The sequence below is a fragment of the Protomyctophum parallelum genome, assembly GCF_964188405.1.
Source record: "Protomyctophum parallelum genome assembly, chromosome: 7".
NCBI lineage: Eukaryota > Metazoa > Chordata > Actinopteri > Myctophiformes > Myctophidae > Protomyctophum > Protomyctophum parallelum.
Genome location: NC_139705.1, coordinates 13,692,601 through 13,710,899, shown reverse-complemented (window position 1 = coordinate 13,710,899; position 18,299 = coordinate 13,692,601). Strand labels below are relative to the sequence as shown.

The 18,299-nt window shown below is 43.4% G+C and overlaps 1 protein-coding gene across 3 annotated transcripts in view; it reads right to left on the bottom strand.

Annotated features, from left to right (window-relative positions):
- LOC310861320 (TOX high mobility group box family member 2-like) overlaps positions 1 to 18,299 on the bottom strand; it is a 104,171-nt gene that overhangs the window by 59,419 nt on the left and 26,453 nt on the right. For 2 of the 3 annotated variants that reach the window (XM_083768733.1, XM_083768734.1), the window contains exon 2: positions 3,894 to 3,974. The exons of the other annotated variant lie outside the window; for it this stretch is intronic. In XM_083768733.1, coding sequence (XP_083624859.1) covers positions 3,894 to 3,974 — 81 coding nt within the window. The remainder of the gene's footprint in view (positions 1 to 3,893; positions 3,975 to 18,299) is intronic. 3 annotated transcript variants of the gene reach the window in all.

Sequence of the window (18,299 nt, the reverse complement as noted above, 5' to 3'; positions counted from 1 at the left end):
GAGCAATTAGGGGTTCAGTGTCTTGATCAAGGACACTTCGACACCAACTCTGAGGGAGCCCGGGTTCGAACTGGGAACCTTTCGGTTGCCATCCGGTCACTCTATACCCCTGAGCCACTGCCGCAGATCTACACGCTAGGAAATAACAGATCTATAAGCTATAGATATAGCTTGGCTATTTTCGCGAGCAACTTCTTCCATCTTTCTTTAAACTGCAGAGAGTGTCACCTCATATATTACGCTGAAATCTGAGTCCATTAGTATATATGTATGATCCATCAAACAGACCTGATTTAAATAAAACATCATCTTCTAATTTCTAAAATAGATTCTTCTCACAGCTTGCTATGAGCGAACCCGGTCAGAAGGTTTTCCGTGTGGCTCATACAAAGACAGATAGATTATATAGGTACTGTATATACTGTACCGTATAATATCCTGTACTGCTCCATTGTGAACAGTCAGAACTGTACCGTACGTAATGTCAAACAACATGCATGTACAGTACACAGCTTGACTGGTGTTTATATTTCCAGTGAGATGGGAGGCTATGAGAGCAGATGAGCTCCCTTGTGTGTGGTCCACTACTAGTAGGCCTCTCCAATGCATCCAACATAATTCCTTGCGCTGGCTCTTAAACAGGTACAGGCATGTGCGTGTGTGTGTGTGCGTGTGTGCGTCTGCATGTGTGTGTGTGTGTGTGTGTGTGTGTGTGTGTGTGTGTGTGTGTGTGCGCGTGTGTGTGTGAGAAAGAAAGTGCGGGGGGAGTTGTGTGAAAATGTGTCTGTTTCTTTCCTATTTATCTCTTTCTATGTTTGTCTGTACAGTGTATGTATGGGTGCAAAAGAGGTCATGGTGAGACGGTGATGCCGCGTGTGAGGGCGTTTAATATATATAGGTGTGAAAAAAAAAGAAACAAGGTTGTCAGACCGATGTGTCCGCCACATGCCGTGGCCTTTCCTGGCACTTTGGCCTGCAGCGTCCTGCCTGACAGACAGATAGACAGACAGCGCCAGAGGAAGTCAAACACCATGTAACTCTGCATGCAGTTAGTATAGCTAACAGCTAGCATCAGCAGGTGCTGTCCCTCCTGTGCAAATGACTAACCACAAGATAAACCAATGAACATAAAGTGGTCAACTCTCTCACTCAACTTGCAAAGACAGAGGCGCACGCACACACACACACACGTGCATAACAGTAAAGTGCAGCCATGCAGTGACACTGTGAACACATACAGTCGGTATGTGTTTGCACTGTACTGTATGTGTGTGCGCCTGTATGTGCATTAGGGTTATACTGCACATGGTCATTTATCTCGATTATAAACTGCTCACAATAATCATATTCATCGTTAAATTATCAGTAAAACCGATCTTCACAAATTATGTCCCATGAGGCAACAAAATATTTGTTTCTTAACAAAGGTGTCAATTTAAGAGTTTTAGGCGTACTTTAATCATTATCACAATTATTATAATTAATATAATAATTGTGATATGAAATTTTCATATCGTCCCATCCCTCTTGTGCTAGCGTCTCTGTGTCCATATTAGTGCCTCAGTCTCTGTGTGTGTTACTGGCCGCGTCTGTCTGGATTAATGTTTGTTTTAGTGTGCGTGTGTGTGTGTGCGTGTGTGTGTGTATGTATGTGTGTGTGTGTGTGTGTGTGTGTGTGTGTGTGTGTGTGTGTGTGTGTGTGAGGTCTCTCTGGCAAGAGCAGAGGATGCAGAAGAAGAAGCCACTTTTTAACTGACTGGGGTAAACAGCGATGGGAGAAAGATAAAGGGCAGAGTGAATGTCACATTAACCCAGCCCTTTGCCTGTGCTCACCGCAGCATCAGATAACTGCAGTGTGTGTGTGGGGGGAAAAAAAAGGTCTGGTTTCCTCTAGCATATAATTGGTTATCTTAATGCAATCTACTGCTCTCTTGCCTCTCTGCACAGAATGAAGTATACGAAAGAGCAAAGGGATGGGAGAACACGCACACAGTACAATACAAAAAATAAAAACTATTAGAAAAAAGGTTGAAGACAAGTTTGACTGTTTTCTCGCGGTGACTAAAATAAGTCGTTACGAGTGTAGGAAGGAGTGTAGGAGTGTATCAGTCTATTTCCATCAATGCCTTTAGTTGGGGAGGAACAAAAGAAAGGTACGCGGGCAGTTGGTTTGTGTTGTGTCCCACCCAGGAGGATAATGTGGCTTGACGTGTACACAGTATATTATAGACTTGGACATACAGTATATAGGCCAGACAAGTGGTCAAATTGTTACAGCATGCTGAAAGGATTAGTTGAGTTTATTTGTTTTTTGTATAGTGCTTAAATCTGTTTCCAATGACATGCATTAACAGAATCATGTGGAAAATCTGGTGCACATCAAGAGCAGAGATGATTCTGCAGCAGCAGCAGCTTAGTCCCTAGAGAGATACTATGCTAAATTAGTAATGAAACAATACAAAGCAACTGAAAATAGTCTTTAGCCTATAGTCAAAAGCTATGACATGCTTTGCAATAAACTCATTCAGATAGCATAATGCAGCACATAATTATTTAGACCTATAGGACTTTTAATTGGCCATGTTTTTTTTCTCTCTTTGTTGTAACTAGACCGGTCCCCGGCTGTACAGCACTGAGTCGGTAACGATGGAAGTTGGAGATCCATGCCCCACCCATCTATGCAATACCCGTTGTACCCGTGTCAGAGTACCCGTTCCACCCATCTGTCTGTGTCCCTTTTATACCCATATATGGAGATTTCTGTATCTGTCTCTCTGTGTCCCTTTATTCCTATATGGAGTTCTGTGTCAGGCATGCTCAAATATGAAGTGTTGTGATGTCAGAACAGGCCAGCTCCATATATGGAGATATGATCAGGTCCAGATCCTGGGCAGAGGCTTTTGTGCTGGTTCTGGACAACGGGGTGTCTGACGGACTGGACACCAGGCACTGCACACCCTGTGGAGGTGTGGAACGCGTGTGTCGAATTTGAAGTCAGTGGGGCAAAATTACAGACGTACACACGTACGTACGTACGTACATACAGAGAATTGATGCATTTATAGATAGATTGTTATTGATTTAGTGATTAAGTCCAAATTAATTGAGAATTCAGCTAATTAGGAATTAAACAAATTGCCATGGCAGGTTTCTGATTCTTGAAGGGGGCGGGGCACATATAACTTGTAGAAGCTGAGAGACAGCGTTATCCTGCCGTCTCTATATGAGAGGGGTTTTTCACACCTTTGCATTTTGTCACACTTACATCTCTCTCATTAATTCATGTAACCTCTGGCATCATCACTACAGCACATTCCTGCTGTTTGTGAATGCAAATACATGCATGTCTCAACTACATTGCAGTTTAAATTTTAAAATAATGAGTGTATCTCATGCGTATATGTGTGTACATTATGCCTGTGTATGTGGTTTTATGTAGTTAGTGCACTTGTAGGGGGGTTGTACAGTACATGCATGGGTTTGACTCCACAGGGACAGGAATAATCTGTCGACTGTGTGGAGCTCTGTATTCCCAGTTCACAGCCTCCAAAATTCCACTGGGCCCAAAACTATACCTTGAGGCACACCCAAATCAAATCAATTGGCTTTAGCAGGAATAGGGGGAGGGGGGAGCATTGTTGGCCTATACTGTTCGGGCTGAATGATATAGACAAAACTCAAATATCATGATATTTCTTGCCAAATACCTCAATATCGATATTGTGATGATAATATTGCGTTGAGACGATAATATCAAATTAATATTTTTTATCCCCAAAAAGCTTTTTTTTTGTCCAAAAATACTTAATTTTAAAAAAATTCCCTCCCAAAATGTTTTACTATAGCCTAAATTACGGCTTAAGTGATTAAAACCAGGGAAAGATAACACTTACAACTCTTTTCCCTGGGTTGGTGCCTGGGGGTGGGGTACCGTGGAGAAGCCTAACCCCTCGTTCACCAACACTGTACCGGGCCTGTGATTAAGAGAGATAGACGGAGAGAGAGATAGACAGAGAGAGATAGACAGAGAGAGAGGGAGAGGGAGAGAGAGAGAGAGAGAGAGAGAGAAAGAGAGAGAGAGAGAGACAGACAGACAAGCCGGGAAGGCCGAAAAGAAACGGAGGAGAGACAAAAGTGGGGAGGGACAAACGAGACGGTGGGCCTTTAGTTTACGAGGTATTACTACGAGGTACAGCCGGTCATTTGTAAAGTAAAATGTCATATCCCCTCCCCTCCCTCCTCCTCCACCCATCATCAAGCCTCCTCCTCCTGAATCCATTCCCTCATTTTCCCATTCTCCTGTTGCTCTGTGGTTCCCCTAACACCCAGCAGCGCACACACATGCACACACGCGTGTTCAAGAGAGGGGTAAGGAGGGGTAATGACATGAGACTTAAACAGTGACTCTACACAGAGCCGCTTGGGGGGGGGGGGGGGGGAAGAATGGAGGTTAATGAGCTGACAACCCCTCCGCCCCCAACACGCCTCCTCCTCCTCCAACTCCCCGTTGCACAGCTCCCTGCTCTCCAACACACACTGAGCACACACACATACATACACACACACTGAGCACACAGATATATATACAGTACACACACACACACACACACACACACACACACACACACACGCACGCACACACAACCCCCACGAGGAGACAGTGTGGGGCTGAAGGCTGGCACGGAGCCAATGATCTCAGGCCTAGAGAGAGAGTAACCGGCGGGCGGCTTCATACTGTTTCACTATACAGCTGTCTGACTGAAGCTAAACAGTCCTCTTTGGCTATATGAACTATTCTGGGAGATAGGGCTGGGCGGTATACGGGACAACATCAAATATCCTGATATGTTTGACCAAATACCTCGATATATCGATGTCGACGATAATAGCGTATAGTGACGAGAATATATATTATATATATACCTTTTTCAAAAATACCAAGCTCCCAACGTGTGCGGTGCACTGTGAGCTTGTATGTCAGCCTCTTTTTTTTTTTTACATTGTTTAAAATTATTAAACAATGGGCCCACTGAAATGGTTAAAATCAAGGGAAGACATGACTTATGCCATATCACAACATTTCCAAAAATCCTAGACGATATCTAGTCTCCAATTTATTTACAGCCAACAAATATCAGGTCAGACAGAATTGAACACACTACGAATATGCATATTAATCTTGGCAAGTCAAGTAAACCGAACGAGCTGTTCCTTTGACTTACTGTAACTACAGTGAGAAAAGTACAACATCTCACCATCTCATCAAAAGACACAGAACCCTCACCACAGAACAGGCCATAGCACAGCATGGTGTGACAAATCCATTTATAGAACATACAGTACAGTGAATAGCCAACCATGGCCTCGGAAACAACCCCAAGTTCTCGGTCGTCACGTGGTGTTTTTCTGGGTACATAAGATGTTAACTACAACCGCAGCCTTTGTTTTGCATCGCCAAAAAACGCAATATGAAAAGACGACAATTAAGCGCTCACACTTCGCAGTTTCTTCTGAGCCAAGCCACATTGTGAGAAAGAGTGAAAGAAAGATAGAGGGAGGGAGAGAGAGAGAAGTAAAGTGATAGCAAGCAGACGATGTAGACCTGTGTGAAAATGATATGGCCTTTTAACAGATGACAAATTAGGTGAGCGCCAGTTAATGTAAACAAACTCCATTTGCGGGATCTTCCTAAAGGTGGAAAAACAAGATAGAACGAAAGAAGAAGGGCGCCACAAAGCACTCAGCATTATAGCCTAAAGACAGATGCATCTGTTTGCCAATGAGACAACCTGAGTGTATGCGAGCACGTGCGTGTGTGTGTGCGTGTGTGTGTGTGTGTGTGTGTGTGTGTGTGTGTGTGTGTGTGTCTGTGCGTGTGCATGCGTGCGTGCGTGCATGCGTGCGTGTGTGAACCAAGGCTACTTCTATATGGGCCTGCTGCCAGCCTGGCTCAATGTACAGCTCCATTACCCCCCTATTGAGAGAACAAGTGGATCAATCCGACCCACTGGCATGGGGAATACTGAATGTCTGGGAAAACGCAAGCATAGCCATGTGAGACCATGTGAGATGCTAGGGGGGTGGTCCTAGTGTGCACTCTACATGGGAGATGTTTCCCCGTCATTATAGATCGTCTTGAGGAGGACATCCAGCTGAAAAGCATTAACACATAAAATGAAATAAAAACTAAAGCTAAATAGAACAGAACAAAAACGTCCTTGCCTTGGAATAAAAGAATAGTAGCCTACTAAAAGCTTTAGAAGTATTTATCAAAACGCAAGCATGTTTATCTTTTTTTTTTCATCTTGAAAACAATGGGAGATGAATGGTTAGTCATTAGCGTGTGTTGAATCTTTCGAGTGAGTAATTTGTAGGAAAAGCTTGTGCATTTTTAATACTCTTAAACTGAAGAGCCCTAAGAACAAAACTCCATAAAATAATAAGCAGCGCCTTCACCTTAGCGCAGCGCTAGCCAGGCCTCTCAATTATTTACCATTAATGAATCGCCCAGGGCCATTTTCTTCCTAAGTACAATATCAACCATCCCACTGAGACTGAATCAGCTCACTCAAATACTTAACTACATTTACTCAATTATGCTCGCTGTTCTTAATAAGACAGAGACAGGGAGGGAGACAGAGGCACATAAGCTTTCTTCTCCTTTCTGTGTTACACGTTCTCCTACATTTCCGCGGTCACATTTTAATTTATCAGGGGAAAGAAAATGTTGTACTACAAGTGCTCAGTGGCGTCTTTCTACTTTTTGTTTATTTTTAACTCAGGTAAAACAAATTACTTCTACTAAAATACCCATTAGTTTGAGAAAACGAGCAGGGGGAAGTCTCGACTTTGCTCCTCTCCTACAAGCTTAGCATTAGTCTAACTCTGAGAGTTTAAAAACATGATCAGCGATTCAGCGTAAACCAAACACTCAGGAGTTTACCATGTGGCTAGTTTGATCTCACTCAACGGTGTGGGAGTATATATTCAGTAAAAGGAACGTTTGCTGCGGTATCGAGTCGTTCTCTGTAGCACATACAGTGTACACAGTAAAATCCTCAGTGTTCATTTAATTATTACAGGTCAATCTAATTACTTTTCTACACTCTCAGAGTTAAACATAAGCCTCAGGATTTGACAGTGTATAAATAGGGGTGTCAGAGATTAAACAAGAATGACACGCGTATCATTAACAGCCAGGTGAAACAAGCGTTCTCTGTTGTGCATCTGTCCCCCTTTTCTGTGGCGTTACAGACTCTGGGTTGAGACCATAGAGTTATAATATATCTAGAGAGCAGATGAGGAGCGACAGCCTCGTCCCACGCTGTTCACTTCAATGGAATTCTGGGGGCTTGGTTGAGACTTCAGAGCGACGTTTCAGAGTATGGGGTCAGATTCCCATTGGCTTAGGCGGCGTTTCAGAGTATGGGGTCAGACAATCATGACTAGGTTGCGACGTTGCGCAAAGGTCGCTCTACCTAACAGCAGCTATCATAAGCCAGGTTTCACCTGGTATCTAATGGCTTGAAATGATAAATGGGTTGAACATCACATCTTTAGGTGTCCTGTGGGGGAAGCCTAACAGCACAGCAGACCACTCTGGGGAGTTGCACCCACAACCTCAACGTAAAGCCAACTCCCTGCAGTGCTGCACAGTAACCATCACAGGAATTAAAAATATAAGTCCTGGCTATGAGTCCCTTTGGGAATAAAGGTAAGAAACACATGCAAGCACGCACACTGTATTAGTATACATAAATGTTTTGTCATTTTTAACCCTAACCCTGAAGCCAGACTTATTATACATTCCAGTAGTGGCATGCCAGTGTCCCGTAATTAAAATAGCCACTCCACAAGTTGAGAACGAAAAACAACTATTACTGAATCCTGTTGAGGATCTGGAAAATTGTCCTCACATTGTCTATTTCTGCCATACTTGTGGGGATGCTTGGCCCTCATGTGTAAATACAAGCACGCGCACATACATAATTTCATTTCTAATTTCACTGTACACACAGACATGCTGACACGCACACACGCATACACACACGCACATGCATATGCACGCACGCATGCACACACACAGCTAATGCTAGAGCTGCTAATGAGCTCTAACTAACAGGGTGTCCACTGTGACCCACTAGTTTCCTGTGTCTACTCTGTACATTTTAATTCCTACAGTATGAATGTGAGAACGGTCATGGTCGATAGCCTCAGGTGTACAGTAAACTCGTTACAGTGAGCATTAATGGCCACTCAATGAAAAGGCCACTCCAAAGCCCTGTTGTGAACGGTCTCGGTGATATGGACAAAATATAATAATATTTTGCATCAAATACCACAGTATCAATATTGTGACGATAATATCTTATTTTTATAGCTCATAATGTTTTGCAATGTGATTAATCAAAGTATACATGGTATTCCTGGCCCCAATAGGGCTTACTGTAAGTGATTAAAATCAGGAAAAGACTACCCTTATGCCATATCACAACATTACAATATCCCAAATCCCTCATAATACCATATCAATTATAATATCGATATATTGCCTGACCGTACCTCTCTTATGTAATGTTGGAACAGTAAGGTCAAAGAGAGATGTTTTGGTCCTTTTCGGCTACAATAACAACTAAGCGAACCGTGTTGTGTAGTTTAGTGTTAACATATTACGGGTTCTGGATTTGTTTCCTCGGTTTCAGAAGCTACTAATTTAAATCTACAATCTATAAGATTCTAAACCAGGTCTCCTGCATACATTTCTACGGCCTGCTTGGGCATGGTCAGTACCTCTTCAACTAAGAGGTACTGACCTCTCCTACTAATATAGGATTGGTAAAAATAACATTTAATTCACAAAAACAAACTCCCAGATTGCAGCTTTACAAGCGGGAGTAAGTGCAGGGCCATGTAGAATTGGCTTCTATGGTATAATGTAAAAGCCATCATCTAAGTGAGTGCAAATAGCTTCTACCATCTGTTTGCTAGCTCTATAGGGGATAACTTCATAACGGTGACTGTGTGTGTGTGTGTGTGTGTGTGTGTGTGTGTGTGTGTGTGTGTGTGTGTGTGTGTGTGTGTGTGTGTGTGTGTGTGTGTGTGTACACTGTACATGTTTCTGATATATCTGCTGATATCATCTCCCTCTCTATAGATAATGATTTTAATAAAAAACCTTACATATCCATTTATACCATGTTCTTGTTCTGAACACTGCACTTCTGTCACATGAAAAAACACTTTAGTTTCTACTGAAGGTGATATAGGAAAAGTTGTTATTGATTCTATTGTTGAGCTGATCACGCGTGCACAGATGCATTTTGCCTTCATGATCACATGCTTTTTCCCTCTGTATTTGGAGATTCATGGATGAAATGCATACTGTACATACTGCAGATACACATTTTATTAGTTTAATTTTTCATTTAGAGTAGACAATTATTTTGACCCCTTTTTGTCCTCCCAATTTAGCCTAGTCACTATGCCAATTCATTCCTCCCCACATGTTTCTTGCCACTTCTATTTTACTCTATACTGGCTCACACCTGCCAGTGAGGAGCCCCCACCGGGAGGACAGAGCGCCGGATCCGTCCTCTTCCTCCCGTTAAACATTCCCCGACCCACAGCCTGTAGTAGATGACCGGCCAAACCGCATGCACCACAGTGGATTCAAACCACTAGACCTTGAGGGGGTTCCAGGTGGTCCCCAGCTAAATGATGGCGAGTTGGTAACCAAATGAACCCTAATTGAGAGTGAAAAATGAATTTGGTTTCATTTTACACTCTCAAGAGTTAAATTATTGCTAAACATCTGCATTACTCATGGTAATTTACAAAGAAATTACACAATTAGAGAATGTAGAAGAATTGCTATTTTGAGTATGTTTGCCTGTTATCTCTCCTGTGGTACCAACATCAATACAAATACAGCATGGAGATGGTGTACATATGCTTTAGTTTTTGGGTCTGCAAGCTTGAATCTCATCAAATGGTGGTCTGTGGCTCAAATGCAGAATAAATAATGGGCCTTGATATGAAAAGAGTTGAAAACCACGTCGGTACTGTACCGCTGCGCCACCCGAGCGCCCTCAACGCCAACCATCTAACCACATGAAACCCTGCGTCCCTATTCTATGGGTGAACATTCAGCAAAAATACCAGATCTACAAGTGTGTTGTGCTGCGGTGAGCTTATAGACAAGCTATTTTCAATGAAGAGATTGTTTTGTAGAGGGGGGGAAAAGGAGCAGGCCAAGTATAAAGCCCTGGGGGACCCCGTTTAACTGTACATACAGGGTTTCATCAGTTAGAGAGTCAACTGTACACACCACAATTCCTCAGTGTATAATTTATCCACAACTCAGGATTTTACATTGTACAGTAGAATAGCTAACTGCAGCACAACAGAACAACAAAATAAAAACCTTGTACACACCAATCAAATACAAAATATATAATACTTCACTGTGTTCATTCATCCACTGTTTGAGTAGAGCAGTTCAACACTCACTAGCTGTCACTCCGTTACAGCAGTTCCCAAACTTTTCAGGTCAAGACCCAAAAGCAAGCTTGTATGGATCCGCTATTTTCCACATCATCTGAATTATTTTTATTTATGGATTTCTTTTTTTATTTGTTCGTTTTAAAATGAATACAATTATATATAAAAAAGATAGTTAAAAACATCTTTTGAATATAGATTAATTTTCTAAATGTAGGAAGAGAAATGTTTTACTCGAGTCGTGACCCATAAACATTGGTCTGTGACCCACAAATGGGTCCCGAACCACTCTATAGGAATGTGACCGTTGGATTTTGCTATAAATGCACCAACGCAAAATGAAAGTGGAAAGGATGCCGTTCCTAGACAGCTGCTAGCTGTAAATTCCTATCTGTGAATAAAAAGGGAGGTGGGGGGAAAGACTGTGAAAGAAAACATATACTATTTTCATTTCAACTGCTTTAGGGATTAAGGCTCGGAGCGCTAGGAAAAAAATGCATTAAAATAATCCACCATTTGCATGTTTTATCTCACAAAGGAAGCTCACAGTCACACACGCACGCGCGCACGCACGCACACACACACACACACACACACACACACACACACACACACACACACACACACACACACACACACACACACACGCGCACACGCACGCACACACACACACACACACACACACACACACACCAACCCCCACTCCATCTCTATCCTATTTCCCTTCCCCCATCCTGGGTGAGTTCACACACCCACACACCCACGCACACACGTAACAGAAACATACACAAATATGTCTGCACACAGGGCAACGCATACACACTATCATCAAACACACAAAGACACATATGCAAACAGACACACACAGTCACATGCACAGACTCGCACGCACGCACGCGCGCACGCACGCACACACGCACGCACAGATCAACCTGCTGCCATCTGCTCTGTGCGCTCAGTACAATCCTTGCAGAATACATTATTCACTACAATACATCACATCACATTCCCTCAATGTCATAGCCTTGTGCTGGGGAGGAGAGGGGGAGAGAGGAGGGAGAGAGAGAGAAAGAGAGAGAGAGAAAGAGAGAGAGGGGGGGGGGACAGCAAAACAGCTATTGTACTCTAAAGGCAGAGAAAGGGGAATAGACAGAGATAGAGAGGGAGAGAAAGGGGGGGGGGGGATTTGCACCCCTTGTATTACGGCACAGTAGCAGAGAAAATGAAACACGGTTCTGAATTGGTTTTCACGTGAGACATGGCCGTCAGTAAAGCAACCATTAGGGTCCATTTGGTTACATTTGTGGTACATCTAGTTACATGTGTGGTAGTGCACAGACTACCGTGTGTGTTGCCACATCTGTGGGTTAGCAGTGGCAAAGCAAACACAGAACCTACAGCTGGCTGGGCCACACTACACCATGTTGTTTTCCCCTATGGTCTGGTCCACACTACACCATGTTGTTTTCCCCTATGGTCTGCCAAGGACTCCACTTGTGATTGGATGAGACGGTTGAAGGCAGCGCTTGTTTTGCTTCACGTGATAAACAATTACGTCTATACCATGAATCGATTTGAAAATCTTACATTTAAAAACAAGTTATTCAAAAATAGCCAATTTACAAGCTCAAAACACTTCCCGTGGCGACTTTTGAAATAGTTTTCCTATAATGACATGCACAGAATACTGACACCAGGTTGAAAGTGGTTAAACCAATATATAAGCCAGAGGTCCCAGGTTCGATTCCAGCCATCGATTCCTGTGTCAAAGTGTCCATGAACAACTTAACCCCTAACTACCCTCTTCCCTACGCACTGCTCTGTGGGCAGCTTTCAGCTGGCTGAAGCTGAAACAGAATTAGTTTTGAATGCCATCAATGCATTGAAAGGGACAAAATCCTGTTTAATCAGATATTGAATGCTCTCTGTAGAGACTGTAGCCGTCTACTACCAAGATCTTAGTAGGCTGCATTCTGTGCGGTTGATCACAGCTACCAGCGACGACACACCTTGTCAACTGACTATGTGGCTGGTTAAGACTGATATGAGGTTAGGGGACTTACGTGGCTGGTTAAGACTGATATGAGGTTAGGGGACTTACGTGGCTGGTTAAGACTGATATGAGGTTAGGGGACTTACGTGGCTGGTTAAGACTGATATGAGGTTAGGGGACTTACGTGGCTGGTTAAGACTGATATGAGGTTAGGGGACTTACGTGGCTGGTTAACACTGATATGAGGTTAGGGGACTTACGTGGCTGGTTAAAACTGATATGAGGTTAGGGGACTTACGTGGCTGGTTAAGACTGATATGAGGTTAGGGGACTTACGTGGCTGGTTAAGACTGATATGAGGTTAGGGGACTTACGTGGCTGGTTAACACTGATATGAGGTTAGGGGACTTACGTGGCTGGTTAAAACTGATATGAGGTTAGGGCATCGCTGTCAAATCAGTAGCCGCGATCAACGCAGAATGCAGCCTACTGAATTACTCCAAAACGTCACAATATAACGCTTTGCGTTGGAGACGATTGCAGTAGGTCAGTAGACGTTCCAATCTGCTAAATTCCCCCGTGGAATGAAAAAGGCCTAAACCTAACCCCAATGAATAATATATATATATTTTTTTTTGGCTCTACTGTACGCATTTAGATTGTTACTCTCACTCACACGCTTTCATCTGTCATTCAGCCAAAGCTAACGTTTCAACTCGGTGGCTCAACTGGGCTGAGACCCAATTAACCTCCATGGGGTCGCACGGTTCAGTGAGTCTTGGTCAATGTGTGGCTAGCTGAATGCTGTATATTCATTCAACACACAGAAGGTCACCTTCTTAAAAACATGTTTTGCCATTTTTAACAGCTGGTTTCACTAGTACCCTATTGGCCTGAATATTTTTTTTTCTCCAATGTAAATATCCTAAAAAACGGGTTCGTATTATAATAAGGGACTAGACTATTTGACATTCAATGTTCTTTTTCCACAAATGAGTCTAGAAAAATGGGGGTCGTCTTATAATCAGAGTCGTGTTCTGGCACACCAGAAAGAACCCCAACCGAAGTGTTTTTGGTTGTTTTTGTTACTTTGTGCCTTAGAGTGAAACTTCATGCAAAAGGAGAAGCTCCAGCTCAGCACTGGTTCGCCTTCACGGTCTCAGGAGGAGACACGCCACGTGACCCCCTGACTGCAGGTATAGTGTAATTAGCCAATAGGAATGCTCCACTGGAGCCATGGTTTGCCTGTCCAAACAGTCATTTGAATGAGAGAATCTTGCTGTGTCAGACACTTCCCTTCCCAGCGCTCCTCTCTTCCCCACCACTCTGCTTTTTCCCACCCTCCTCCCCTCTCCCTCCCTCCCTCCCTCCCCCGTGCCCAGATGCTCTCCTGGCTCTTGTCTGTGTTTGGGCTGCAACTGCAAGGGGTCACCGCCTGCCTTGTTCTCACACGTGGAGTCTGTGTGTGTGTGTGTGTGTGTGTGTGTGTGTGTGCGTACATTGAGAGAGAGCGTGCAAGAGAGGCCACACAATCTCTGTGGCTGAGTACATGAATGAGTGTGTGCATGTGTACTGTACTGCATGTGCGCGTGTCTGCAAGCTAGAACAGGCACGTGTGCCGTGCTCAAGTGTGCGCACGCACGCGTGCGTGAGTATGCCTTTATCCCTGTGTGTCTCCATTTCCCACAAGTGTGTATGTCTGCCAGCTCGTGTGCGACTGCATTTCTGTGTGTATGGGAAAGCCTTTCCGTGTGTGTGTGTGTGTGTGTGTGTGTGTGTGTGTGTGTGTGTGTGTGTGTGTGTGTGTGCGTACGTACGTCCGTGCATGCGTGCGTGCATGCGTATGTGTGTGTGTCTTGGTAGCTCAGTGCCAGGTCTCTCTAATGAGTCTGTCAGGCGCTGTTAGCGACGGCGTGCTCCCCTGGCTCAGCGCGCTCCCACAGACACACTGTGATTAGCCGGGCCAACAGCACGCCACTGGGCCAGATTAAACACTCACCACACCGCCAGGGAGCTCACGCACACACACGCACGCACACACACACACACACACACACACGCACGCACGTGCGCATGTACGCAGCAAAGAGCAGAGCAAATTCTCACACCCCCAAGTCCCACCACTGTGAATATGACACAGACACTCCTGTGACACACACGCAACAATTTCAACATCATCTGGATTATTAGCCTGCTTTGGTACAATAACTCATTATCTGCCCTCCTGAACGAGGACAGGTGTGACAATTGTCACCGTTTGTGAAATGTGTGTGTGTGTGTGTGTGTGTGTGTGTGTGGGCACTTGTAGTGTAAAGTTATGAAAGACATTTCTGGAATTCCATATGGGCCACGGGTCAACGTAATATAAACTATGTACAACATATACAGTACTTTGTGTTGTATACGTACAGTATAAACTGTTGAAAGTTATTCAAGGTTTTTGTTTGTTAAAGTCAGAGTTTAGGCTTTTATGTGTTATTGCTTTAATGTTTTGTTTTTTAAATCCATACCGGTCTGGCATGACTTTGACTTCCTGTACTGTGACGTTGACTGGTGCATATAGGGAAACTGGTCATGCCCATTATGATACTTTTAGTTTTTCTTTTCATTGTGAAATTATTGTGAGATTTCAAATGTCCCACTGTCCGTATTCAGGGAAAACTTTAGCAGAAAATAGCAGATCGACAAGCTCATGACGGGGCGCAAACGTGACGCGTTGCGAGGTTGCCATTCGGCTATTTTCAGCAAAGATATTAAGAGTTAGAAAACAGAAAAGCCCTGAGGGGCTCAAACAACAACGTACAGTATGCGGTTTAAGTGTGACCGAGGGAGGGGGGGGGTCTATTCTATTCATTATGAACCTGCATCATCCGTCTCCCTCCGCTGACTCCTATGAGCATCACTCAGCATTAGGACGGCTCCTCCCGCCGCTAACAGCCTTCAACATCTTCATTAAAGCGACATGATCCACTAATTACAGGTAATTACCCTTTAATGAGCAGCGCAGATGAACGAGCAGATATGTAGAGGAGGACAGGCCGCAGGACACATCATTTCTCACCGCTCATTCAAGAGGGCCAAGAAGTGCTGGCGCTGATCAGCTGTTACAGAATACCGTCCCTGAACGGGAGTGTCAAAGGCCGCCGTTATACTCGGTTGCGCGCCAGTACCGCGCGGCAAAAATACTAGGTCTACATTGCAGTGTGAGCTTGTAGATCTGTGGCCCTATCTTGGGCACGCCTTACCCTTTACCCCTGAACTGCTTTGCCATGTTTTACTATCTTGAAAAACATTTGAATACAGTTCAACTACATTGACACCTTGTGAGCTTGTAGATCGGCTATTTGAACTATTTTAAAATGATTTTCAAAATAGTAAACAATGGCAAAAAGGTTTAAGGATAAGGGGTGTCTTTTCAAAGCGCGACATGAGGTGCAACCGATTATACATCAAGCATTAGGGGTGTTGAAGACATGTGGCTGGTAATTAATTAAACCCGTCTTTAAAGAGTGAAATAAAGCAATAAATAGCCAATAACATTATTGAGTATATTTTAATGTGTCTTGCTAGTGGACGAAAATAGTATTTCTGACCCCAAATCAGATTTATTTTTATAGATATTTCCCCCCCCCCCCCCCCTTTTTAAATCAGACTGACTGGCACTGTCATTCAGGTGCCTTGCTCAATACATGGCAATTCTACAGTTACAGATTTTTTTTTGGACTTCCTTAGTCTGGTTTTCTTTCGGAAATTGGGCATGATTAAAAAAAAGAAGTCTTTTGACAGTAATTAACAGCATTGAGATGCAGTTTCTTATCTCTGAGCTGCAGGAGAAAAGTCCCTATACATGAAGGCACCATCCAGCAACTTCCACCCGGCGTTCTCCCTTTCTCTCTCTCTCTCTCTCTCTCTAACACTCTCTCTCTCTCTCTCGTGCCAAGTGGCCTATTTTTACTCCTCTGTGTGGCACATTCAGGGTTTTCCTTGTCACCACCACATATCCTGTCATCGTTGTATCGGTTGGTCGTACAGTTAAGTCAAGAGGCCCAGATCCACCTTCTCCAACAGTCTCTCTCTGATAATAATAATAATAATAAACTTTATTTATATAGCACCTTTCATACATAAATGTAGCTCAAAGTGCTTTACAGAGCAGAAAAAATAATAAAAACAAAAGCAAAACAAAACAGCATTAAAACAGGCATGCAGTTTAAAACAATAGGACAATAGCGCAGTGTCAAATCAGGAGAAGACAGTGGTACAAAGATAAGAACAGATAAAGCAGGGCAACGACATTAAAAAACGACAATAAAAAACAAGCAGTAATACAATACAGTGAGGACATGAAAAAAAAAAAAAAAAAAAAAACACTTAAAAAATAAAAGCAATGTTGTAGAGGTGGGTCTTGAGCTGAGCTTTAAAAATGTCTACAGAGGCTGCCTGACGAATGTACAGTGGGAGCTTGTTCCATGCCGACGGCCCGTAGAAGCAAAAAGCTGCTTCCCCGTATTTTCTAGTTGCCACCTCTCTAGGCAAAGCGAGCAGGCCAGCAGTGGAAGACCTTAGGGGCCGGTTTGGGACATATTTATGCAGGCAGTCATGTAGGTAGGAGGGCGCGAGACCATTGAGAGCTTTATAGACAAGTAAAATAATTTTAAAATCAATCCTAAAAACAACCGGAAGCCAGTGCAGTGATGCCAAAACTGGAGTAATATGTTCTCTCATCTTAGTTCTAGTTAAAACTCTAGCTGCTGCATTTTGGACAAGTTGTAATCTGTCAGTTGTTTTCTTAGGCAGTCCTGAAAAGAGTGCATTGCAGTAGTCAAGCCGAGAAAAAACAAAGGCGTGGATTAGCGTTTTTGCATCATCCAAGGACAAATAGGCTCTGATTCGTGCAATATTTCTAAGGTGAAAAAAGGCAATCTTGGTAACATGATTAATGTATGAATTAAAATTCAATTCAGAATCAATAATAACCCCCAGGTTCTTTACTGTACTGTTACTTTCTACAGTCAGGTTGCCAAGTCTGCTTATTATTGATTCTTTCTGCTCGCTAGATTATGAGAACTTCTGTCTTATCCTCATTTAGCTTGAGAAAGTTCTCACTCATCCAACATTTGATGCTAGATAGACAGGTCCACAGCGGGTCTAAAGCACAGGGATCATCTGGGGCCACAGAAAGATATAGTTGGGTATCATCAGCATAGAAATGAAAATTGACTCCGTAATTGGTAATGAGTTCGCCCAATGGCAGTATGTACAAGGAGAACAGCAGAGGACCAAGAATCGAGCCCTGTGGAATACCAGAACTGATGTCGTGTTTGTCTGAGTCAAACTCGGCTAGATTGACAAAGTAACTTCGGTTTGATAGGTAGGAGGAGAACCAGGACAGGGCCGTACCAGACAGGCCAAAGACCGTGGTCAAAGATCTCCATCTGTGGCCCCAGATGATCCCTGTGCTTAGACCCGCTGTTGACCTGTCTGTCTAGCATCAAATGTTGGATGAGTGAGAACTTTCTCAAGCTAAATGAGGATAAGACAGAAGTTCTCATAATCGGTTCTAGCGAGCAGAAAGAATCAATAATAAGCAGACTTGGCAACCTGACTGTAGAAAGTAACAGTACAGTAAAGAACCTGGGGGTTATTATTGATTCTGAATTGAATTTTAATTCACACATTAATCATGTTACCAAGATTGCCTTTTTTCACCTTAGAAATATTGCACGAATCAGAGCCTATTTGTCCTTGGACAATGCAAAAACGCTAATCCACGCCTTTGTTTTTTCTCGGCTTGACTACTGCAATG